This window comes from Elaeis guineensis, chromosome 2 (genome assembly GCF_000442705.2).
Source record: "Elaeis guineensis isolate ETL-2024a chromosome 2, EG11, whole genome shotgun sequence".
NCBI classification, from domain to species: Eukaryota; Viridiplantae; Streptophyta; class Magnoliopsida; order Arecales; family Arecaceae; genus Elaeis; species Elaeis guineensis.
The window spans coordinates 80,130,437-80,155,253 of record NC_025994.2 but is presented as its reverse complement, the minus strand read 5'-3'; the positions used below and the strand labels follow the sequence as shown (position 1 = coordinate 80,155,253).

At 40.3% G+C, this 24,817-nt stretch overlaps 1 protein-coding gene across 2 annotated transcripts; it reads left to right on the top strand.

Annotated features, from left to right (window-relative positions):
* Positions 1-10,996: 10,996 nt before the first annotated feature.
* LOC105033168 (ninja-family protein AFP3) lies at positions 10,997-14,832 on the top strand. 2 transcript variants are annotated; one of them, XM_010907860.4, is made up of 2 exons: positions 10,997-11,997; positions 14,205-14,832. In XM_010907860.4, exons 1-2 carry the CDS (start codon positions 11,298-11,300, stop codon positions 14,603-14,605), a joined length of 1,101 nt encoding a protein of 366 aa, XP_010906162.1. In that variant the 5' UTR covers positions 10,997-11,297; the 3' UTR covers positions 14,606-14,832. The 2 variants fall into 2 exon arrangements, with proteins under 2 accessions (XP_010906162.1, XP_010906161.1); XM_010907859.4 differs by having other exon boundaries at positions 11,001-11,997; positions 14,202-14,832.
* Positions 14,833-24,817: the final 9,985 nt, after the last annotated feature.

Genomic DNA, 24,817 nt, shown 5'->3' with positions numbered 1-24,817 from the left:
CCCGAGCAGATTTCAGGTTAGATGGGTCACAGCATACGATGGAGATGGGATCAAGTGGCCTAGCTCGACTCCTATATTTGTCCATCAATGAGCAGTCAAGCATTTGTCCTAGGGCATGGGAGGCGAGATCATCCAAAAGCTCTCAAAGTTAGACGGAGGCCAAATATAGAATCGAGGTGGAGATTATTAAGATTTAACACCTCAAATTTGATCTACAAGAGAAAAACCCAAGACAAAGAAGTCCAAAATGCAGCGCATGAAGATGTGAAAGCCCGAAGATGCAGCGTGCGCAGGTCCGCAGCAGGGTGCAGCCCGCAGCCGCATGCAAGCCCTGGGACACGCGGCCCAGTGCGAGCGTGTAGGCACTTGTGGCCTAACACCAGTGCATAGGTGTGCGGACCAGGTGCATAACATGCAGCACTGCCTTACAGGGGAATTTGGTGCGTTCCATGCAAGCGCTGTGGACTGGCCCAGTCTATACTTCAAAAATCATGGTGCACACCTCTTTTTTGCACGATCCGATAGTTATGGTGCGATCAAAGGGGTGTTTTACACAATCTGGCGGCCAGGGATGCGAGTGGAAAAGATCCAATGATTAGGAAGATAATTGAAGTCCTTTTAAAGATAGGATTTCGACACAGAATGAGTTTGATGCCTATAAAAAGGCCCTGATGGCCCGTAAAGCAAATTGTAGGCATCAGGTAGCAGCGGCAAAGGTCTCAGGTGGCAGCAGAGATTATCAGAAAGCGTCCAAGGGCATCAAAGGATCCTGGTACGGTTGGTTTGAGTCTCTTTGAGTTTTTGTGAGAGCTTTTGTAAGGAGTGAGAGGTGAGTGCTTCTTGTTGAAAAAGAGAAGTTTATGAGAGATAAATATGTGATCTCCTCTTATAATTATTTTCTTTCATAGTGAAGCTTTTGCATGCCTCGTAGAGATAGACTTTGATCTAATCCACGATGTCAAGATCCGAGCCAAGGGAGGTGTATAGGATGGACTAGCCAACCAAGCAAGCCTAACGAACATATCAAATGAGACAAATCAAATATACAAATTCTATCGAAACTTGACAAAGTTTTTCCTAAAAGTTAGACATTTCCAAAGGTATGATTTTCTGCTTAATTCAGTATATTGATACATACATATACAAATTCAGATTTCTAACAATCAAAACATCTATACGATGCATAACAGGAGTACATATATATACATACAGTCATTCTAATTAAGTAAATACAATGAAAGCTAGATCCTGCCTGCGGATAATGGAGCACGTCTAAAATTTATACACAACAAAAATATATCAAAAGGAAACACAACTATAGGGCAACAAAAGTAGACGCCCACACACGCAAGTGCTAGGCTCATCAAAAAGGACGACTGCTCCTATCAAGCTGGGGAACCTGGACCCTTTACAACACTAGCATCTGAAAAAAAGATATCGAAGTAATAGGGTGAGTAACAAGACCCAGGAGAGATAATATATCTATAACAGAAATGGGACAAGCTCAAGCATGGGTGTTTTAATTAAAAGCATTCATACAACTTTTCCAAAAACATAAACATAGAACATTCCTAGTAAAGTAGTGTAATAAAATAGATGCAAAGCAAAAAAACCACGTTCCTTTAATAACTACAATTCGAATAATCCTCTAAACAATTATCAATGAATAGATCAATTATAATGTACTAAATTTTAAAGTAATTATATATCCAACATATGAAGGAAGGTTTCTAATCCAAAATCAAATAGTTGCTCGCTTATCTGAGACTTTACCGATACCGCACGTGTGTATCAACACGTCAGGCTAACACTACCCCTACTAGTCAGAAAAATAAAATCAGCTATGTAGACTAAATACATCGGGCTAGCACCATCCTTGCCAATTAGGGTATCTAAAATATGGTACATCAAGACTAACGCTAACTGCTGCTAGCTACAGTGTTCTATCAAAGTTTCTTTCCATAAAATTTTATTATCATCTACCCAAAACACAATTTATATCTTATTTTCTCATGCAGAGATAACCAAATGAAACTCATCATCAATATCATCTTTTCAAACATATCCATTATTTTCATGTTCACTTTTCTTATTAATAGTTAATGGTATTTATATCATATATCAAAAGAAAAAATTTAAAGGTGTCTGTCTCAAGATTCACATAAGTTCTAGCAATTGAGAAAGTTAGAATATTTTCAAAGCTCTTTGATCATAAAAAATAAAATAAATTTTTAAGATATTCATTAAGACAAACCTGCTGAAAATAAGACATCAAAAATAAAATTTTAATTTACTAAAATTCCATAAAAGAGTGCGGCATATGATATATAAACTTTTATGGGAACGAACAAACTGAGATAAATATGTTAAGAGAGTTTAAAGGATATAAAAATATATTATAGAGTATATTATCAACTCACCGCACGAGCCAAAACTAAAGGGATCCAAGTTTATGTTGCCTTGGAGCCAACAGAAACAATGGGAGGAGCTCCTAACGAATCTCTTATGGCTGCTAGATCATTTTGGTGTCTAATTCATTCAAAACATCCTTTTTTTAGCTCTATTCCATTCCTATAACATTAATAAATACTGATAAATATACTTCAAGATAATTCATAAATAGAACTAGGCATATTTTGTTTTTAAATTGATTTCTTAACTCTTCTAATCCTTGAGTTCATTCAATTCTATTTTGCTTTGATTATAGTTAATTAAACTTTAATATGAACTTAAGAATCCTAACAATTCAACTGTAATATAGTCTCATGACTTATTCTAATTCAACCAATACCAATTCTAAACTATTTGCTGAAATAATTTTTAACTAATTTTAGTGAATTCTAATAACAGCACACTACTTTCCAATTCAAATTTAATCCATAACTTAACTCATCCAAAACACTAAACCTAATAATAGTTATTCAAGATTCAATTTAAATTCAGTCTAGGATTTGAAATTTTTATCTTGCTTTGCTGAAACACTTCACCTACTAACATAAGTACAGTCTTCTCCTTCTTCTTCTTCTTTCAAAGGAGTTTACTACCAATTTATCCTTTTCCAACTGACTTTTTTTTGATTTTTGGTTGAGAGTATGACCTTCCTCAACCTCTCTTCCTCTTTATTTCGTTCTATTTTTGCTAGAGAATCAGAATAATCCTAAAACAAGGAAAACTGGTGAACAACCCCTTAGAAAAATAAATTTTAAAAACTTACCTGGTTAGGTGCCAATTTGATGAATTAGCCAGTAATTAACTTGATTTTTCTATCCCTTTATTTACACAAAATATTTACTGAGTTGGCCCTTTGAAAATACTTTTTAAATCCTAAGTTAAAGCACCTCGATTTTAACCCGCCACCCTGCTGTTCCCGCAGCTTAGTCGACTCGATTTCAGACTGAGTCGGCTCATCCACAACTGAGTTAGTTCAACCCAAAATTGAGTTGACCCATTAGTGTACCACCACAAGCCTTATGATACATTTTCTGTTTTCTGTAACTTAGCCAACTCATTAATAAACTGAGTCAACCCAGACCCATTAATAAACTATTTTCTAAAGTCAATGTCCTCATTTATTTTACTTTCTATTAACTTTAAAATATAAATATAAATAAAAAAATATCTTCTTATTTGGGATCAATAAAAATATCAGAAAAATTAAAATCATTAAGAATAAGAAGTCAAAGCTTGGATTTTAGTTCAAATTTTTTCGAATTCGAAACTTTTAAAACTTTTCTTCTTCAGAACGAATAGGTTAAAGGATCTCAAAAATTTATTAAAAATCATTTTGTGACTCACTAGCATCCAAAGGTTAATTACTGCCCATTTTAGTTTCAAAAAAATATATATTTTATATAACTCTCTATTTAGAGGCTAGTTTTCAGATTTAAAAAATTTTCAAGATCCGTAATGGCAGATAGTCATAAATGGTGCCCAGATGGCTTCAACAAATTTTGACAATATAAGTTTAATTCAAAGTAGTTTATAATTGAGATTAAGCGGCTCTCAAGGTCAATTTTAGAAACTTAAGCTAATACAAAAGAAACCACATGTAATCCGAAAATTTTATACAAGACCGAGTATTACACATGTATTTGATTATATTTTATTTTTATTTTTTCTTTCTTTTTGCTGTAACAAGTGATATCAGTTCCCCAATAATAGTAACTCTTTAAGGTGCCTCCAGGATGTTGTGAGAAAGGACTTTAAAAGAGTTTTTATTTGAAGAATTGGTGCTTTGTACAATGATTGGTGAATATTGGCCTACACAAACTATTTTTAAGTCTGAACTTCTTGGTGATGATTGCAGTTGTCATTCTGAATGATAATTTTGTGGTAGTTCAAGTTAAAGATTTGCAATCGAGAAATGATTACTTGAGCGGCATTTAGAAGGTGGGAGAACTGCAGATGCACGGTGCCTGGTGGGCACCAAAAAAATCAACTGATGTAAACTTTGACTTGTGCAAAATTCCGCATCTTGTGAACTGAACCACCATTAGTTGGTGCCCCTGGATTGCTTTGGAGCCACATTTGCAAAAGGAGTATATCTCAATTGCAATCATCAAAGCTAGCTCCTCCATTGAAGCTTGAAATTTTCTATTATTCATCTCATCCATAACAAGAAACAAACATCCTATATCCAGATATGAAAGAGCTTCTTTATCATGATGTGGAAGATCAATTCAAAATAGTCAATCATTACTATATTTCGTGTCCTTGAATCTCTTATCACAATTTGTAGGCCTTCTCTGCAGTGTAAAAGCCAAAGAGGATGATTAAGTAAAATTAACTCACTTTGATCCATCCAACTGGATACTCATAGGTTTCATATCATGTTATTCCAATAGCTAGCTATTTTTTTACCCGATGTTAGAGAAGTTGGCGTCAAGGTTTCTATTGTACATTGTGCATATTATGGTCCAACCCTTTTCCCACTGCAGATCTGCAAAAGTCTAAAATCATGTGAAAAAAAAATTTCTTGGAGAACTGATACTGAAACACCTCCTAGCATTTCCACATGTACTTCCTTTATATCGGTGGATAATAGCAACTCAGCAAGTACTAAGGCTAAAAAGTCAAGCTGTACTGAAGATGATTTGCCTTCTCTATCTGCTCCTCCTTTCCCACCTCTGCAAGTCCAACTTGTATATTTCAATGGTAACAGGTAGGGTTTACATGCATGGGCTAATAGAAAGCTGAAATAGTTTAGTTGGGACAGCATTCTATTTTGACTTTCTTTTGCAGCACAGGGAATGCTACTCTGGTTTTTAAGAGCACATGTATTAAGTTCTTGGAAATGTTTTCTCAGTTATCTATCTGGGTAAATGGATAGCTATCAGTTGCCCCATTTGTCTTCAAAGGTGTTGTCAGAATTTTGGAATTTATTGGTTGCATGTGGGGGTTCATTAAGTTTGAAATAGAAGTATCATCAGCTGTCGTGTTCTAGCTTTAGAACCTCTAAGTAGAGGGATGATAATATTTTTTATGCTAGGATTCAGTTCTTACACCAGCATTATGTCAGACTTCTGTTGCATGACAGTGCTCATCAAAGAATTTTACGCACCGACCTGAAGAATTTTGGATGAATTCTTTGAACCTAGCTTATGTGATATTTAGTGGATCAGACTTCACATGGATCAAACTGAGCACTTGGCCAACTTCACATTCTATGCACATTTTGCATGCTTTAGGCTGACATTTTTCATATGCTCTTCCTTCTTTAGTCATAAAGGTAGCAGTTATACACCTAAGTTGCAAAATTTTTGACTACACATGCATGGATTGGTACACGTTCTGAAAGATTCTCTGCGAAGATACAGGACCAAAGTTACAAACTGCTTAAGTTAGGGTTTACCTCCAATTGCATAAATTGTTCAGACATAAATAATTCCCAATACTTCTTCTTCTTTTTGTCTACGCTTGATTAGGATTAAGTTCTAGCCATATTTTAATTTGATATCACTCATGATAAGAAGCAGAATGCAAAATGGTAGCGAAATAGCAGTACGTGTTTATTCATGTCATTCTGATGGTACGTGTTAGGCTTCAAATTTACTCGATTTTTCTCTCTAAAGCTTATGGAAAGTGGCTAGGCTCCTATGCTACTTCGAAGCGAGCACTGTCCAAGTCCTTTCGGATTTTAGAATTTGGATTATGTTAAGTTGAATCTAAAGCAGCGAGCTATATGATTGGATTCTCTTTAGGTGTCATATGAGGTTCACGAATAGGCATTAGGCAAATATTTAGCTGCAACATATTGTTATATTAGTGCCTGCCTATGAAATATGACCTGCTCATGTATTTAGGACTCTGGAAATGGATATCGGAGAGATTATGGAGTTCATTGCCTGTAGTAGTTGTAAATGCAGCACATTATCTAAGTAAAATTTTTTGTGTACTATGGGTGATGTAGAAAATTTGATGTGGAGCGCACTATCTTATCCAATTGATCTATGTAGTCGTCATTTTTCAATGTGTATTTAACATCTGCAGGTCAGTTTTTTCGTTTAAAAATTTTGTATGACTAAAATATTCGTTCTTTGAAAAGATTATGACATTCTATGTCCATATTATGACATCCTGTATCCAAAAAATCATAATTTTTGTCCATAAGATGTCATAATATAATGCAGGATGTCATACTATGCATAGGATGTCATAATTTTTCTAAAGAACTGGGACATTTTCATCATTCAAAATTTTCAAGCAAAAAAATCAACCTAAAGGCATTAAATGCACATTAGAAAGTGGTTGGATAAAAATACCCCTTGCATATTATGATATCGTAGGCCATATTATGACATCCTAAGCCATATTATGCTATAGGATGTTATAATTTTTTTCAAAGAATAGAGGTTTTTTCGTCATATAAAATTTTTAAATGAAAAACCGATCTGTAGGTATTAAATGTGTATTGAAAAATGATGATTACGTAGATCAATCGGACAAAACGGTGTGCTCCACGTTAGATTTTTTATACCGCCCACGGTACATAAAGAATTTCTCTATTATCTAATCAACCTGCTCTTTTGTAACCTTCTTTGCCGGTATTTTTTTTTTTAATAAATATAAATGGATTTTTTTCTTCCCTTTTCATCAAAAACAAAAAAAAATCCTGCTCTTCTATATTTCTTTGTTTCTTTTTATGCTTCCTCAATGTAGAGCTATGACAATATTGAATTTCCTAAGTTGGGAAAATCCTTAGCATAATTCTGTAGTAGAATCATTGTAAAGTTCTCGGTCTACATTGCTGGTATATTCGGAAAAACTGGTTTTCTTTGGTTCTTGCCATGCACGTCTCTCCAAGCTTTTATCTTCTCTCTTCTTGCGTGTTTTTTATTTCATGTCTGGGTCCATGACCTTGTAGTCCTAGCGTGCCAAGCGCCTTTGTGGCATTGGTGGGCCTAAAAAGTGGAAAGAGTCGCATACCCTCTCCCCACCCTTCCTTTTCTCTTTTCTCTTTTCTCTTTTCCCACCCCTTTATCCCACTCAACTTGGTCTTCCTTTCTTTAAGAAAAAAAAAAGGGGATTTGTTGTGTCTCCGTGTCCCTCCATGATTACTGCATCGAGATCTTCACCCGTGTACAAGGCCATGTCCATGCGCTACTTGGCACACCTGTTAATATAATGATTAGGGCCACAAATTTGATTGAGTTTGGTGCTAGTACTGATATTATAATGTAATTAATTTAACATCATGATTTGCACCATTAGCTGAAAATTCATATTTAAAGTCCTACTATCTACACCTAAGCAAAGCATTATAATTGTAACCCATCTTATTCCTTGGTAAGATTGACTTGCTTCCTTTTTCTTTTTCTTTTTTTCTTTAAAAAATTATATCAAGCTTCTCGTTTTGTATCCAAAAACATCAAGCATTTCTGGCTCTTGCAGATTGAATCGAAAGTCTTTATCTTTTATCCACATTTTTTGAGTAAAATGAAACAAATGCAATATAAGTACATAATTTTTTAATTTATCTCTATATTTTTTAACTGAAGTTGTTGTTAGAATTTTTCTATCACATAAACTTGCGGTATAGAAAAATTATTAATATTTTATGTACTCATTGTTATTTTCTATTTTCCCTCGATAGCCATTACTTTAAGGGTGTATTGGTTCGCAACTGGAATTGAAATCATAATCAAAATTGAAATGGCCTGAAATATGAATCGGAATTATCATATTCTTTGATGTATTTGGTTCATGATTAGAATCAAAATAAAATTTGAATAATAAAGAATAATAGAGATTGAATTTTAGGAGATTGGGATATTCTCATTCTCCTTTAGAATCGAAATAAAAAGAAGATTTCTTCCAACCAAATGGTTAGAATAAGAATCACTCATTTTCATTCCTATTCCAAAGTCCAACTCCCTCTAATTGAAACTAGAATCGAAATGAAAACAGATTAAAATAGAAATCAGAATGGCCTATCATCTGAAGTATCTGGTCCGTGATCAAAATTGGAGTGGGAATCAAAATTGAATTTGAATTTTATGAGAGAGTAGGATTGGAGTTTTGAAGGATTAAGATATTCTCGTTCACCTTTAAATCGTAATAGAAATGGGATTTTCCGACGATCAAATGGTTGGAATGGCGATCATCCATTCTTACTCTCATTCTTAAATCCAACTCCCCATAACCAAATATATCTTTAGTTTTATCATCAAACAAGAGAAACATCAAATCCAAATAAACTTGAAAGACATAAACTACATTCTATCACCTTTCGCTCTTTTTTCCCCGTTTAAACTTACCAAATGATGGGAATTGGTTGCCTTTGGATGGCATCTACTCAAATTGTTCCCTTTGTCTAAATCACGGATGGCAACTGGAATGGCTGGCCATCTTTTGGCGGCCAAAATGTCATGGGTATAGCCAATCTACTTGGCAATGTTGTGGTGGAAGTAGGAAAGCCCGTTGCCCAAATCCATTGGTCGCCATCTTTTAATTCCGTAGCTATTCATCTCCCTTGTTGGACGTTAATCTCATGGCGGTTCTAACATGTAACTCTTGTAGTCAAGGATGAGGCTTATAAAATGACAAGAAATCAGCTAGATTCGATATAGATTTTACAGATGAGGTGATATTTCTTTTATGTATTACGTCAAGATTGTGGTCAAAATATGTAATAGATGCCACGTGGTAGCGAGAAAACAAACCCCACATGCAAATACTACTGCATAGTACATCAATTTGCAACTTAGACCTTGTGATTTGCTTGACTATTGATGATACATAGATCACATGACTCATTAAGAGTTGTTAGTACGTGCTTGAGATTCTCATCACCCATCTTACGGAGTTAGAAACATAACATTGAGATTGTAGTCACTTAATTAGAGTATAAAAGAATTGCATTAAAATAGCAAATTAGGAGGGACCACCAATGTATCGATGATGGACTTCGTATATTTTGATTCATGACTATACGAGAGAGATAAATAATAGTTAGTTTGTTCACCAATTTGAAACTTAACATGTTATCCATAGCCATAGTTAATTTTATTATAAGCCATGACAATCAAGTAGTTTACTTAACCATCAAACTTTAGATTTCTTTTTGATGTTGCTATTCTCAATTAAAGCCCGAAACTCTATTTGCTGAGCTCTTTTTTTTGTATCAATTGTCTAGATCCTATTTTTGCGGTGTGCTGCCACGTGTTCAAGTACCCAAGCGCCGATTCTCAGATCGCAATCATCCAATTCTTGGGGCATTCTATAGCCCCATCAACCTATCATTTTCAGGTCATTTAGCGCAACATTTGAGAGCTACATGCACCGCCATAACCATTCTCCACGTAAGATATGTGACCCGCTCAATATTGGACCTTTCCAGTGGTAGTCCCACGGTTCGCGCTGCTCGCTACCAAATGGAAACAGATCGATCCATCTCCTAATCAAATTACAAAGCTCCACGACATCCTCCAATTAATTCCACGAACTATTTCTAGATCATTTTATCGTCATTAACTTAGATGACGTCATATACAAAATAAAATAAAATCAAATCAAAATAAAAAGAAAGAGGCTTCACCTGACTGGCACGTGCCTGACAGGCCCCCCTGGATTCACTCCACGCTACCCATGATAGAATGGCCGTTCGCGGACGACACGTGGTGGGTTAGCCGCGGCATCGGGATTCCCTCTCACCAACCACTGACGTGTCCACCAGAAGGCGATCACTCAAAAGATCTCCGTGCCTCCTCCCTTCGCTGACGCCACCTTCCTCGCCCCGCCGTCCCTGTCCCCACCGGTCCGCTGTCGCCCACGTGTCATGGAATCTTGATGGGGCGGTCACCGCAATCGGGGACGTGGACACGAACGCACACTCGTACGCGAGAAATTATTGTCTACACTGCGCTCGCCAGCGTCGATGTCCCCGCAGCCAATAACGACCGCTGATTTCAATGACGATGCGTCAAGATGCGCGCTTGTTAGAGAAGGGAATAATTTATCCTCGTACATGGAGTCATATCTGTGCTCATGTCTGCGTGTATCTCTAATCATCCCAGTCTCCCCGATGCGCTGTCCGGCCTCGAACTGCTTTCGGTATGTGGAACGCCGGGCTCCGCAGAGACTATGCGTTGGGCGATGTCTTCTCAGTGGCTTCCTACACGTCATCCAACAGCGATGGACGGTGCTGGTGGTCGGGACAGGGAGGTTTCCTCTGGCCCCGGGTTTTAAATTTCCTCAGGGCCCGAGTAATCGAGCCGTGAGACACGTGTCGTGATCGGGTGCCATACCGGCCGCTAGTTCCGGAGGACAGCTAAGAGAGAGGGTGAGAGAAAAGCCGACCGGCACGTGTCGACGCGATCACGACAGTGGAGGTCACGCCATGCGCTCGAAGACGCTTGTTTGGCGCCGCTGCTAGCTACCAAATATCGCCACGTGTCCGTCCGGCGCCCCGGTTGGTAGACACGTGGAACTCGGTGGGTGTTGCAGGCTGCTTGCAGGGGGGCATTTTGGGATTGCTCGAAACTTTCGGGCCACTCAAAATCTCCTCCTCCTCTCCCTTCTGTCTGCTCTCTCTCCCACCGTCTTTGTTCCAATAATGTCTCTAATGGCTTCTTTGCTTCTGTTCCTAACTCCTCGATTTGAAAAAGGCTAATATATGATCTTCCTCTTGCTGAATCTTTATACTTCGACTCCTCTCTTCTCGGTTTTATGACTTTTTATTCAGGTTTTGCCCATTTTCTCATAAAATAACAAAATCCAGCGTCCAAGCTTATCTAAATTGCGATCAGAAGAGAGAATCGGTGAAGAAGTACGACAAAAATCGATTTTTTCCCTTATTAATGGCCACGGAGGCAACGGAGGAGGAGATAGAGGAGCTCTCTGCTCGGATACAGCGCTGTCCTCGTGATTTTTTGAAGCGTTTTGGAGGGAATCGCTGCCATGATGAGCTAGCAGTTGTGGCAGCGAGAGAGGAGGTAGAAGAGATCGAGCTTAGCCTTGGGTTGTCTTTGGGCGGTTGCTTTAGAGTGGAGCCCAAGGAGAGGAGGCTTCTTCGATCGTCGTCGGTCGCCACCCTGTCAATGTTCCCGTTGGAGAATGACCTCTCGGCGGTTTCTCCCCTCCAGAGGACGTGCTCTCTGCCAACAGAGACCGAGGAGGAGCATAGGAAGAGGAAGGAGCTGCAAAGCTTGAAAAGATTGGAGGCAAAGAGGAAGAGATCAGAGAAGAAGAACTTGTTGAAGTTGGCAGCGGCGAGAGATGAGAGGGATGAGAACTTTAATGAGAGAGTGAATGGTGGGCATGGTAGGGTGCTGCCGATGGTGGTGCAGACTGAGGTCAGTGGCTGCCATGATGTTCCTGCAAGCAACCAAGTTAGAGGCTTGATGCATGGAGCTTCATCTTATGGACTGCCCAAATCGGCAGCCGCGTCGGGTGCTGGTGCTCGGCCGATAGATGCCGGTGGAGCATCTCAGGGTTCCATTGGATTGCAGGGGAGTAGCTCGTCCGGCGTGTCGGACTTCAAGAGCCAGTCGGTGCCAGGTACAATTTTGATTCTGTATTCTTCCAATGTTTGCTGGAGTATGACATATATTCGATCACTTTTTCTCCTTGCTTTTGAATGTTTAGAGATTGTGCACAAGCTGTTGGTCTTCCTTGTTTTAGTGAATTCATGATGAGAGTTGGATGTAGATTGGGTTTGGTTTTGATGGTGATTTGAGTTGGAAACTTGGCTGTTTGTTTTTCCCACTCCTTGAGGAAACTTTGGAGTGGGTGGTTGAGGTCTTGACTACTTTTCAATCGTACTGCCTTTTTTTTTTTTTAATGCTCTCTACCCTTCTGTCTTTATTGATTGTTTCTTGTTGCTAGATGGTGGCCTAGTTTCTTTTTATGTTTGGTAGATGGAGAATCACCTTTTTGTATACTTATTATTTGGTGAACATCTAGTACTTTTCTTGTTAATTGACGACCACCCTCTTAATTCCTTTCAGTGATTGTTAGAAAATTACCTGAGGGAAATATCTCCTTCTGCCTTTTTGTTCCAACTTCTTCGATTTATTGTTTTGATACTTCCTTTGTGAAGCTTGCAGAACTATGCAAATAAGTCCTACTTGAACTATGGCTTTAACTCTGTTTGTCAGTCAAGATGCAAAAGCTTATTAGAAACGAAAGATTCATAAAGTTAAAATATCTTTTATGCATCTCCAGCTTAAGATAGGCGTTCATTTGAATTATGTGGGCTCTTGCAGAGTACAACCTATAAAATGGTAGGTAGAGAAGCTGGCTGTTTTTATGAATTATAATTTTAAATTATAGTCAAGATGCAAAACCTATATTTTAAATTATAGGCATCCGAATCATGAAAAGCCAGAACTGAAATGTGGTCTTACAATTATTTTCTCCTTATTTCGGTTTATTATAAAGCAAATGAATCCTACTTCTCTCTACTTAGGCATGGTTATAGGTTTCATTGGAGGTTTTGGTCGTCTGTTTCAGCTTAATACTGATGCTGGAAAAAGTTTAGTAGAAACAAAATGCAGATTTTGGAAATTATTTGATAATTTTTCCAATGCAAAACCTAGACTGTCAGTGTCTCCACCTTATTAAAAAGCTGCACATCCTTTGGACCTTACTCCTTGAGAGCCAGTTTGTGATTTACCGGCATATCATACCATTGCCTTCAAACCATCTTCCCTCCGGGAAGAGATTTAATTCTTTATCTTTTGGTATATTGCTGCAACCTATTTCTTGATTTTGTGTGTTTCCTGAAAGTTTTGTGCTCATAAGATTCTTCAAATTGTGTGACATATCATCGATCCCAGCTCATTTTCATATTTGACACTTCCATTGCTAATCCAAAAAACATTTATCTGCATCTATCTTCGTGTTGCTGGTCCATCCATGATATTTGATATCGGCAGGCTAGCGCCAAACTTTTCTTCAGTACATAAAGTTCTGGTTATACTTTATGCTTGTTCCTTCACAGGGCCGGCCCTGGGGCAGGTCAAACTGGGCGACCGCCCCAGGCCCCAGGCCTAGACCTTGTATTGATGTTCCAATAGGGTGCAAGAATGGCTTTTTACAATATTATAACAAGAAAAATAATTAAATAGGTTAATGATGGATTTTATACACTGCTTAACGAATATATCTATAGAAAATTATTGCACATAGATTAATTTTTCAATGATAATTAATATTTAAAGTATGTTAATTTTTAATAGAGAAGGTCCTATTTTTTTATTTAGCCCTAGATCTAAAAAATATCAGGACCGGCCCTGTTCCTTCATTTAGACTAGAGTGCAAACACTTATCCATATCACATTTATCTTATCCTGTTGCAGTGTCGATGTAACACCCAAAATTATAACAAAAATTGACATATTTAGATAGATGCATGTCTGTCTGAGAAAATAATGAGTTGTGGATTGGCCTTTCAGATTGTTTTTTCTCATTCTTTCCTCCCAATATCAGCAAAATGAGCACATTCATGATGTCGATGGGGTGTTCATCTCATGTAATCAGGGCATAAATAGAAGCAAATAAATTGAATGATCTGTCTATATTCCTGACTCTGTTGAATGAAAATCCATAAGAAGTGTGTTGAACTCCAGATTTCTTTTTGGATGAAGCTGAAGTCCAGATTATGCCCTTCATTACGCATTCTGATTCTGTAATATTCTAGTGACCTTTTTTTACCATTCCATTTTAATCTTATCACCTTAACGTATCAAATGGTTGTGCAGTAGTCGGTACACCCACGACCACCCTGTCATTACCTGAGAATACCAATCATAAAGCAGCAACTAGCCCTGCGACAGTGGCGGTTGGGAAGCCTGCTATCTCTGCTAGAAAGGAAGAAGAATCCTCGAAGAAGGCTTCAGCAAGACCGAACGGAGCGGCGAGAGAGATGGAGAGGAACATGATGGAAGAGATGCCATGCGTGTCGACGACGGGGGATGGTCCAAATGGGAGGAGGATTGAAGGGTTCCTCTACAGATACAGGAAAGGAGAGGAGGTGAGGATTGTGTGCGTGTGCCATGGCAGCTTCCTCACTCCCGCAGAGTTTGTTCGGCATGCCGGGGGTGGGGATGTAGCTCACCCTCTCAGGCACATTGTTGTCAACCCAACCCCATCAGCCTTCTTGTAATGGTGGTCACCCTTAAGTCTTAGTTACCCAGGACCATGGCAGAGAAGCCTTGTTCCAACCTTTTGGGGACTATAAAGATCAAATCCCCAAGAGGGGAACTTAGAGAATGAGAAAAGTTAGTTTTACTGTTTTTTCCTGATGATGCTGAACTTTAGCTTCATTTTCTTACCCGACTGCATGGTGTCTTTTGTTTTGATAATATGCAAGCAGAAAATTTTCACTTGTTAGGTCTTCCTCGTTCTTATTTTCTGAAATGGTTGTATAGTATTTGCCCTGGTGGATCGGATTGCAGATATGCGTTCTTCTATTCATGATTGTGGGATTAAGACTCTTAGTTTTGTCATTGATCTAGTGCATTTGATTCGACCAAAGCTGCGAGTACCACATTTATGAGGTTTTTTTTTTTGTTATAAATAAATTCTTCTGCCGTGTTTTCGCTGGAGGCTTGGGTGATGGTGAAGTTGGGCTAACTTTCATGTGGGCTGGGAGTGGGAGCATGGAATTGGGCAAGGGTTTAGCTTTTGAGAGGATACAAGTTTTACAAGTATACATCAAGTAACTTCTCCTTTCTAATTTATTTTCCAATTAGTCAAGCGAACGTTTGGGCATCCTACATTAAGCTGGGCAAGACGTCGGGACCACCCCCAAATGGGCAAACTAGATCAAGGGGATCTCCAATTTGTACCCCCTTAAAAAAAAAAAAAAAAAAAAAAAAAAAAAAAAAAAAAAGGATAATGTTCAGCTGTCCCACGTTCATGTCTCTAATAATATTTAAATAATCTCGTAGTGTACTAATTTTTGTGCTTATCTTTTAGCTAAGTGGAGCGTACGAAATAAACCAGGGATGTGTAGAAAGAGATGTGACCAAAAGCACATGGGCTGGGACTATAAAATAGTCCATTAAGCCCATGCATGGAGCCCAGGGCAATATACTTAAAAGATATGTTTGATTAGAAGGGGTTAGGCTCTAAATTAATACAAATGGATATAAGTGACTTTTATTTCAATTATTTAGTTAGGGGAAGTTCTATTCCCATTTAAATTTTATGGAGGAATGAAAACTTTTCTCTAGTTTTTAACTCTTATTCCAATTCAGATTTCGAATTTGATCGTAAGTCAAACATGTTGACATATATAATCTTTTTTGTTTCTATTCCTGTTGTGGTGTAGAGAGGGTTTCTTTAGTCCTACATTAGTTATGAGTCAAGAGGAAATATAACTTATATAGATTAAAACTTTCTCTCCCAACACGAGATGCCTTTTAAAGAATAAAACCGTGAGGCTCTAAATGATCAAGGTCCATTGAAGCCTAAAGGCCCACTAAAATTTAAAAATGGGAATGCCTCCTATCTACACATACTTCTTCTTGAGTCAAGCGGGAATATGACTTATATGGATTGGAATATTCTCTTCTAACGTGAGATGCTTTTTAAAGGATAAAATCGTGAGGCTCTAAATGATCAAGATCTACTGAAATCTAAAGATGGTCGTGAATCAAAGCGAATAATATGGATTAGAACATTCTCTCTCAACGTGAGGTGCCTTTTAAAGGATAATATCTCACGTATGTGAAGGTGGAGACATAAATCAACTATCTGAGCCATTCGACCCCTTGATCCATAACCATAATAATTTCAATCAATTTTGATTTTCATTTCGCTTGCAAACTAAATACCCCCTTCAAGAAAAATTACAAGTAAAATGACAACCAACTATAATTCCTCGAGCTGCCGATGGATCCATAGGAGAAATAAAATAGCACCATAGGATCAAATCATGTACCACAAACAAATTAGTTGCTCCACTGCTTTACTGGATCATGGTTAAAATCCAAGGTAATTTTTATTACTCCTCCAGTGAGCCTAACCCGGCTTTTAAGAATGAAAACACTGACACAATGTCATTCACATTCTATCTCGGCAAATGGATCGTTGCATCAAAAGACATGCTCTCCTTTGTGAGATATGGACCTCTTTTTCCCTTTTTTCTTTTTTACTCTTTGCGCAGCCATTTACATGCTGAGGAAAACAAGGACAAATATCATAGGGACAAGATCTCTCCAGAGCAATGCTGACGTGTAAGAGACATTCCAAAGCACAAAATTCTTATTTTCTTAACAAAAAAGAGAAAACTACATTGACGGAAACACAATTATATTAATCGACTAAACTATGGCCATACATAGGTTTGTCATGGCACCGGTCAAAATGTGTGAACTACTTGAGCCAAATTTTCCTAATAGCCCGCCTTGTTGACCATTGACTTGGAGTCATCCATTCCAGACGTTCTAACCCCAAGCTTTTTCTTAAACGTCGCCTTCCGTCGACCAATCCGATGGGTCAATTCCACGGTGGCTTCGGCCCATGCCGTCTTCGTAGACGCGAAGGTCAACTAGCGCGTAGAAAACCGTGTGGACCTTTTGCTTGGCTCTCCACCTCAGCGCTTCCATTCATGACAACACGTGGGGGGAGAGAGCGCGATCGAGAGGTAATCTCGCAGAAGAAAAAGAAAGATAATTTTTTGATTAATTGGAAAAAAAAAAATGCTGATGAGACAAACGTGCATTCAAACTATGATGCCAAACTTGGATTGTGGTCCTTGGTTTTCATATAAAGGTCTACATTTTCTTTATAAATTCTGGATTAAATGAAGGCACTTTCAGTGCATGAGTTTATGCAAAGGACAAGCAGAGCATCCCCCCGGACCATGGCCCATATTTTCAGTGGGACAGATCTTATGCGGAGAAAGCATTAATAGTTATAACAAAGAAGACCGAATTTTAGTTTGTACACGTATCGAGCAACTTTCAACTAATTGTTGATACACTTCTACCAAAAAAAATAAATAACATGTTCATACACAACAGGCACGAAGACGATGGTGTAAACTGTACTAGGTTTGATATTGACTATCCTCCTATGAATCAACTAATAAGGTTCAGCTCAACAAAGAACAAAAATCCTCGAGTGAAGGTACAGTGGAAATCCCTTTGCATTTTTTTTATTTTGACATGTAATCTTGGCACGTATCTGGAAGAGGCAAGACCCCTATATATTAATAAACTCAGGCTATCCTTACTTTTTGCAGAAAAAGCTATCCCTCTCATTTCTTTCCTCTCCCATGTCCCTTTTTTTTTTTCCTCCTCCCGTATTCCACTTTGGACCGCTTCCCTTCCCCTTTTGAAGTCATGCCTCACTTCCTTCATCCTATCGAAGAATTATTTTATCTCTTTATTTTTAAATAAGATCTGATTGATATATATTAATATAATATTTTAAAAATTATACATCAATTTATCTAAAGATATGTATTGAATTATTAGTTGATTAATTTAAAAAATATATATTATAAATTATGTACTGCTAAATATCATGTTCTGCAAATTTATTTGAATATATGTATTGAATTGCTACTATTTTTTGTAGTATATATATATATATAATTTATAATATATATAAAAAGTTTGCCGAGTATGTATTGGCTCCATGTAAATGATGTATCGGAAAGTTGTGTGGTGGCACAGGAAGCATGCTTAAATGAAGCGGGGTACTTGTTTCGTTGACACTAGGGATGACCTAAAATAAAATCTAGAGGATCCCAAACATGTTACCCATGAGCCAGGGAAGAGAATGAAAGGGGCGAAGCACAGAGGTTCTGTCAGCAACTAATGAAACAATTTTCCTCCCTTATGCTTTATGTTGGGTGGATGTCTGGCCAGAATACCATCTTTCAAGATCTTTTCAGTACCACACGATGCAGCAGAAAGAAAGAATAAACAAAACAAAAAGAAAAATAATCAAAATACGTGGATCAGCCACAAAAGGACTCGCCTCCACGGGGCATACAAATTTCACTATGAAAAAGAAATTTTACAAGAGGAGACATCACCCTCAATCCTTGTACACCCAATTCTCTCTCACTAGAAGTTTCCCTCACAAAAGCTCTATCTCTCTTGGAAGACCCCCTGAACCCTGAAGTGCCTGGCGACCGCTGTCCAGGAGCCTTGCTCCTCTCACAGCAATGCTTCCACCTTTCTCTTCTTTCGGGTTCGTACGGCTCTGTACGGCGAGAAAACCCGAACCACCCCTTTACTGTTCGTCCACAGACCCTTTTAAAGAGTTAAAACCTAATTAGATTAGGTTTAAGAGTCCTTAATCAACCCAAATCAGGTTCTGAACCGTCGGATCAAAAAATAGATCAACCCACGCCCTCCGATCGCGATCGGTCCACGAAATAGTACCCTGGATCACGCAAAATGCATGGGAAACACCCGCGCGGTCCACAAGCCCAACCGTGGACCTCCCGGTCCACGGTGGACCGGTGAACAGGGCCAGCAGGCCGCCTGGGCCTGGGCCGGCCCGCTCCCGTGTGCGGGCCCACGCGCGCCTGGGTCGCGCGTCCCGCACGCCTGGGTCGCGCGTCCCGCACGCCGCCACCTACGGCCGCGCCATTGCCGCCCGCCGTCGGTCGCCAGTGATCCTCCGCCGCCTTGAATCTCGTGTCGATTTCAAAAGCTCGTATCTCCTCCATCCGAGCTCCATTTCGGATGATCTTGGTCTCGTTGGATTCCATTTTTCGCTGCGAACCTCGCTGTGGACTCAATATGGATTGAATTTCGAGGCGTCAAATCTTAACAATCTCCACCTCCACTCGATATTCGACCTCCTCCAAACTCCGAGAGCTTCTGGATCTCCTCGCCCCTATGCCCTGGGGCAATCGCCTGCTGATCATGGATGGGCAAACATGGGAGTCGAGCCAGGCTGCTCAATCCCATCTCCATCGTATGCTGTGCTCCTCCTGATCTGAAACCTGCTCGGGACATCATTCTGCGGCAATAGGAATCTCACCTTGCGACGTCGCCTCTCGTCCTCTCGAGTCTCCTGTCTCGTGCCCGATCCGCCTCCTGGAGCTCCACCTCGCTCTGGGCTCTACCTGGCTCCCGAAGCTCCACCTCGCACTGGGCTCCCCGTCAGGTAATAATGTCCTCTGCTCCCCTTCTTCCCCTCCAGTACAATCCTATTACCACATAGCACCCTCAGAATTCCTCCACCAACTACCATCCTGTAGCCTCTCGAATCCAGTCTGCTAAGTGAGATAAGATTCCGCTTGAAATCGGATATGCATCGGACCTCCCCCAATCTTCTCACTGCACCGTCATGTGTCCTCCAGCTGACCGTCCCAATGCCTCTGATCGCACAGTTCGATCCATCCGGCAGATATACAGTGCCCTCACTGTTCTTCAGGGAGTCAAACTGCTCCTCTCTGCAACATACATGATAGGGGCATACAGAATCTAATATCCACTGCTGGAAAAAAATAGATACCTCGTCAGATATCTCCAGGACATCTCCATTTGAATCGCTGCCGGCCGTCGCTACAGCAGCCACCGTCCGATTTTTGAGTTGAGGGCAATCTCTGGCTAGATGCCCCAACTCCTCACACCGGTAACACCTGGTTTTGCTCAAGTCCCTCTTGGACTTGGACCGTCCTCGTTGCGATCTCTTATCGCTCCGTCTACCACCTCCTGCTCCTCCAGAAGCCACCAAAGCTGAGCTACCGCCACCTGAGCTCGAAGTTGGGTTCTCCCTCCTGAGAACCTCGTTCTGGAGTATCACCGCGGTGACCTCGTCCATCTTGATAGTGATCTTTCCCACTAGAAGAGCAGTCATCAAGGACACATATGAAGGGGGAAGCGATGCCAGCAAAACCAGCACCCTGGTCTTCTCCTCAACATTCTCGCCAACACTAAGGAGGTCAGTGAGGATATTCTGGAAGTGGTTGAGATGCTCCTGCACACTCTGTCTCCCAGTCATCCACAGTTGGTAAAACTGCCTCCAGAGAAAAAGTATGTTGGTGAGAGACTTCGCCATGTACAACTCCTCGAGCTTCGACCACAGCACCGTCAGAGAAGTCTCGCTCAGCACATGGATCACCACCTCATCCGTCAGGTACATGCGGATGGTACTCACCGCCTGCATCTGTAGCCGTTTTCAATCCCGCACCTCCATGGTGGTCGGCTTCTCATCGCACAAGAGAGCATCGATCAACCCCTGTTGGATGAGCACGTTCTTCACCCTTGCCTGCTACAAGAAGAAATTGCTCTTACCATCAAACTTATTGATCTCCATCTTGATTGTTCCTGTCTTTTCCATCTTCAGTCTTGCTCACCACCACTGCAACCTGTGTCCTTGTACCATCTTGCTCTGATACCACTTGTTGGGTGGATGTCTAGCTAGGACACCACCTCCCAAGATCCTTTCAGTACCACGCGATGCAACAGGAAGAAAGAAACAAAATAAAAAGAAAAACAATCAAAATACGTGGATCAGCCACAAAAGGGCTCGCTTCCACGGGGCATGCAAACTTCACTACGAAAAAGAAATTTTACAAGAGGAGACCTCACCCTCAACCCTTGTACACCCAATTCTTTCTCACTAGAAGTTCCCCTCACAAAAGCTCTCTCTCTTGAAAGACCCCCTGAACCCCTGAAGTACCTGACGACCGCTGTCCAGGAGCCCTGCTCCTCTCACAGCAATGCTTCCGCCTTTCTCTTCTCTCAGGTTCGTACGGCTCTGTACGGTGAGAAAACCCGAACCACCCCTTTACTGTTCGTCCACAGACTCTTTTAAAGGGTTAAAACCTAATTAGATTAGGTTTAAGAGTCCTTAATCAACCCAAATCAGGTTCTGAACCGTCGGATCAAAAAACAGATCAACCCACGCCCTCCGATCGTGACCGGTCCATAGAATAGTGCCGTGGACCGCACAAAACGTATGGGAAACGCCCGTGCGGTCCACAGGTCCAACCGTGGACCTCCCGGTCCACAATGGACCGGTGAACAGGGCCAGCAGGCCGCCTGGGCCTGGGCCGGCCCACTCCCGCACATGGGCCCACGCGCGCCTGGCTGGGCCGTGCACCCGCCTGGGCCGCGGGCCTGGGTCACGCGTCCCGCACGCCTGGGTCGCGTGTCTCGCACGCTGCCGCCTGCGGCCGCGCTGTTGCCGCCCGCCACCGGTCGCCGGTGGTCCTCTGTCATCTCGAATTTCGTGCCGATTTCAAAAGCTCGTATCTCCTCCATCCGAGCTCCGTTTCGGATGATCTTGGTCTCGTTGGACTCCGTTTTTCGCCGCGAACCACGCTGTAGGCTCATTGTGGGCTGAATCTCGAGGTGTCAAATCCTAACACTTTAAATAGCTAGATGGGCAAGGAGGACTTTTATTGATGGTCCTAAACCATGGGTTGCCAACGAGTGGCTAAGATCTGGCTGGAAGAATAGTTCGACCGCACTTGTGGTGGTAGATACCTGAATGGACTTTTGAAACGTTCAAGTCTTCCAAGTCCAAGGGTCCAAACAATGGTTACACCAAAGAGATGGAAGCAAAGCCGTCCAAACCCTCTTATGGCAAGGACCATTGTAAGGGGGCATTTAAGGGTGAACACCCTAAAGGGTGGGTAAAGCCACCAAAAGGGAAGAAAGCAGACACAAAAAGGAAGCCCTAACTTAATAATTTGCTATGCGATGTCCGATATTAGGATAGGGACCATCCTAAAAAGAGTGTACTCATGCTATGATCGAGGAGCAAGAGAGCTAGTAGTGTCTGGATGAGTTGTCTTCAACTCCTGCCATTAGGGATTACTCAATGGATGATATGGCTTAGTTGTCTTTCAAACACGTGGTTAAGTGTTCGGAATCGCTACAATTCATCGTTGGCGTGAGTTATATATATATATATATATATATATATATATATATTATTTTGGTAAAGATCAGCGTGACTTATAATTTACCGGGCATTTTTGGTTAAAGTAGCTCAAGTTGATGGGTTTGGCACGACACTTTTCCCCCAGATTCACCCTCCAAACCGACGGGCTATGTTAACTGAAAGGGTAAATGCTTTCTTGGAGTTATACTTGTATGAGAGCAAGGTAATTAACTGGAACCCATTTGAGGTAGTTATTGGGTAACGATTGCTCACACCAGTAAAGATGGCAATCGGTCTCCAACGGACCAAATCGGCTAATATCCATATTTATCTAGTAATTAAAAACTCTCTATCTATATTTATTCTGTACCGAATATCTATCTCGAGTTAGATTAAATTGAGATGTGGGTCGGATGGGATCGAGAAGATAAAAGAGGTTAAATTAGATCGAATAAGGAACCCGTAATGTAAATATGACAAAATAATTATAATTGTGAAAGAATAATTTAGATTAAGATAATATCAAATCAGATTTTGAGAGAAAAAAAATTATTATTTATATCCGATCCAAATCTATTTCGAATATTTTTTTAGAATCTATATCTATTTTGGATTCTAAACAATTCAGATAAAATATGTCCTATTTGAGTTGGATTAATGGATTGACTAAAATTGTCATACCTACACACCTAGGCTCCTATGATCAACTGGATGAGTCCTAGTAGTTTTTCAGGTGGCTGGGTAAAGGTATGACCCTCACAATACAAGGTCACCCACAGGCTCCACAATAGCCTTGTTCACCATTGTGAAGGGCCATTCCATATCTCAAATCCTGCGAGGTATGGCTGCCTTCAAAAGTCAAAACTCACCCCATCTTCTATGTGCGCATGCAAAGTCCGACAATGCTAACTTGGTTGAGTGCAAATTGGTGGACCGTATGGCTCGAGGCATTGATATAACTTTAAATCATAGATACCTAGATTGCATTTGGTGCAACGTCAGATAATTTTGAAAGATAACATAGATTGCCTTCAAGATAGTTTATCATCAATTAAATTATCAGTAATATTGATTATTATGATTGGTGCACGAAAGATGATATTGTAGTAAAATTACTAAAAATCTTGATTGATATATTTGTTATGATGATTAGATTATTAATAATATAAAATTAAAATTTTTAAAATTCATTTTTGCTCTAGTGCTCTTTGTTCTCTTTGATGATGTGGATGTGGTGGTGGCATGAAGAAACAGCAGGATGGGAGTGTGAGGAACCATAGGCAAGGAGGGAGGGCAGTAGAGGAGCTATGGGGGTGGTGGAGATGAGCACAGAGGAGCCATGGGGGGTGGGAGGATGAGGGCAGAGAAGCCACAGGCAGACAAGGTGCGGAAGAGCCATGGATTAGGAGGGGAGGGGTCGAGTGCATGTAGAGGAGCTGTGGGGTTGGTGAGGATGAGTGCGAAAGATATGTGGGGAGGTGGAGGGGGACAAGGGCGGAGAAGCCACGGATAGACGAGGGGGTAGAGGAGTAGTGGGTTGGGGGGAGGGGCCGAGGGCGCACGAAGGAGCCATGGATGGCATCGAGGGAGGGAGGTTGTGCGGGGTTGACAGTTGAGGGAGAAAGGTTGGGCACGGAGAAGCCATAAGCAGAGGGAGAAAGAAGAGCACCAATATTGATGCTTTATGATTTTTTGAAGGATGATTTTATTTATAATTTTTATTATAATATTGTTAAAGAAATGATAATCTGGATAGCCATCCCTCCCTAAGGTTATTTAGATTATCTCATAGAAGATAATGTAGATTGTCAAGACAATTTGGATTGCCATCTAAAAGATATACCAAACGCAGTAATCCAGTAGATGCATTTTAAATTGCTCACAATTTGGATAGATTACCAGCTATCAAAGGTAATCTAAGTAAAATAGAGGAGGCAATCTAACGGTGAAGCAATTTGCGAACCCGCTGAGACTTTATACAATTTGATCCACCAAACGTAACCTTAGTAAAATGGAGGCGGCTACCCAGTGGTGAAGCAATTTGTGAACGTGTTGAGACTTTATACAATTTGATGAGATAATTTAAGCATTTTTATGAAGACACAATGAGGGTGTCGCCAGCTTAGACGGAGAAAAATACTTTCCATACATTTCTCTCTCGAGCACATGAAAAGGTCGCTAAAGAAGTAGAAGCTTGTGAAATTCTCTAGATTCCGATGGATTTGGCTGGAAATCATATATTTCCTAGAATATTTCTAGCTTCTTATGAAAGGAGGTGGGAAAGTTCTAAAGTAAGATTTAGAATGGTTAGATTTGTAATACCCGTACATAATCTTAGTCATGTCTTCGACGTAGCAAGCGTTCATGAGGGTCATTTCATTGGCCAAATCAAAATTTATAGAAATCCTCCGTGGGCAAACAACGGAAGGCACGGCAGCGCAGTCATTGCTTGAGAAAAAGCAAGCCCATGACGTAAACGCTGCTGCTCTCCTGTAGTCGACTATGTTAT

Excerpts from the sequence above, each read along its gene's own strand:
- LOC105033168 (XM_010907859.4), top strand. The coding sequence starts at position 11,298 with ATGGCCACGGAGGCAACGGAGGAGGAGATAGAGGAGCTCTCTGCTCGG. Across the intron at positions 11,998-14,201 it reads CAAGAGCCAGTCGGTGCCAG|TAGTCGGTACACCCACGACC; the intron begins GTACAATTTTGA and ends ATGGTTGTGCAG.